This window comes from Plasmodium reichenowi, chromosome 10 (genome assembly GCF_001601855.1).
Source record: "Plasmodium reichenowi strain SY57 chromosome 10, whole genome shotgun sequence".
NCBI lineage: Eukaryota > Apicomplexa > Aconoidasida > Haemosporida > Plasmodiidae > Plasmodium > Plasmodium reichenowi.
In genome coordinates this window covers 210,295-212,347 of record NC_033655.1, presented here as the reverse complement: position 1 = coordinate 212,347, position 2,053 = coordinate 210,295, and the positions used below count along the sequence as shown (strand labels likewise).

General features: G+C 18.5%; 1 protein-coding gene across 1 annotated transcript; it reads right to left on the bottom strand.

The window, feature by feature from the left end:
* Positions 1-779: 779 nt before the first annotated feature.
* On the bottom strand, positions 780-1,859 carry PRSY57_1006200 (RNA-binding protein, putative; the record flags this gene model as incomplete). Its single annotated transcript, XM_020114846.1, has 3 exons — positions 780-1,285; positions 1,524-1,602; positions 1,722-1,859. Coding segments are annotated over 3 exons (723 nt in total), but the record flags the coding sequence as incomplete, so codon positions are not given.
* Between the last annotated feature and the right edge of the window lie 194 nt (positions 1,860-2,053).

Sequence of the window (2,053 nt, the reverse complement as noted above, 5' to 3'; positions counted from 1 at the left end):
TAAATTAATATATGGGAAATATAAATTATAAAAAAAAAAAAAAATTATAAATTATAAAAAAAAGCTAGCTGATTAATAACAATCCATAACATTTTAAATTTCTCAGGTATTAATATATTTTTTTAAAAACCTATCATATATATATAATATATATATATATATATATATATATATATATACAATATTATATATTAAAAATAAATTTTAAAATGAAAATTTTTTTTATTTATGAATTTTTAATTTTAATTTATTTCATATATATATATATGTATATATAATATTATTTATATTATTTCTTTTTCTTTTTTTATAAATTTATAAAAAATTTGAAATACAAATATATATGAATTGCTTGAAATTAAAAAATATATTCACATAACATAAAAATATATGTATATAAAAAATATAAACATATAAAATATATATATATATATATATTATGTTAAATGAGTATATAATAAGAAAAAAAAAAAAAAAAGAAGAAAATTTAAGAAAATTTTATATCCTTATGTTATTTTTATTAATATATATATATATATATATATAATATATATATGCATGTATATATAATAAATAGTTCTTCCCCTTATAAAATCATATCACTTGAACACATTATATGAAAATATATAAAGATTGTTCACTATATATACAAATAAATAAATCTACATATATATATATATATATATATAAATTTTTCCTTGGCACATAAATATTAAAACACAATATTCACACATGTATATTATATATATATATATATATATTTTTATTTATTTATTTATTTATTCGTTATTTTCATAATTGACTTTTAATATATATCCATCAAAGTTACAAAAGTTTAAAGCATCGATTGCATTTTTTGCTTCATATTCATTTTCCATAATAACAACACCAATTAATTCTTTGGAAGAATTATCTTCATTTTTTAAATCTGCTCTTACAACTCTTCCATGTTTTCTAAATAAATCTTTTAATTCTTTCCAAGTTACTTGTGGTGGTAAATTATAAACAATCAAAGTACAATTTCTCTTACTAGATCTTCTAAATTCTCCACCACCTCTTCTGAATTCATCTCTTCTATAATCTCGTCTAAATTCACCACCTCCTCTTCTAAATTCATCTCTTCTAAAATCTCTTCTGTAATCATCCCTTCTGTATTCCTTCCTGTAGTCATAATCTCTTCTTCTCCTTGACTCGTAAAATTTATCTTTTCTTACGTTGTTGAATTTCCTCTTTTCGAAATTACCAGAATTTTCTTCTCTATCTTCCCTCACGAAAATAAGGCGATCTAAAGGGGTAAGATAATAAATTTGTATTCAGAAGAAAAAAAAAAAAAAAAAAATATATTTATATAAATATGTATATATATTTTATATATATATATATATATATATATATATATATATATATATATATATATTTGTATGGTGGAGGAGAAAATAAAAAGAAAAAGCAAATGTTCATATTAACATATAAATATAACATTTTATATATTTAAATATTCACGTGTTTTGTTTTATTTTTACCTTCCAACTTTGAATCGTTCAAGCTGCTAATTGCTTCTTGAGCTTCTTCGTATGTAGCATATTCAACAATACCACAACCCTAAAAAAAAATCAAAAATTAATAATTGTATATATATATATATATATATATATATATATATATATATGAATTTTAAATAGGATGAACTTCTAATATATATATTTCGTCTTTTTCTTTACCTTTGATCTTCCTTGTGTATCTTCAAAAATATCAACTCTTACTACATCTCCTGCCTTTTTCATGTGATTTTTTAAAATTGGCCACGTAACCTTCCAGGGTAAATTTCCAACATACACTCTACAACCTTTGCTTGGACTCTAAAAAAAAAAAATTTATATGCATATATATATATATATATATATATATATATTCACATATGTATGTTCTTCTCATCTGTGTCTTTTCATTATGATAAGATTATTATATTAACAAAATTAATATATTTTAATTTATATTAATATATATATATATTTTTGTTCAAAAAAAAAAAAAAAAAAAAAAAAAATAATAA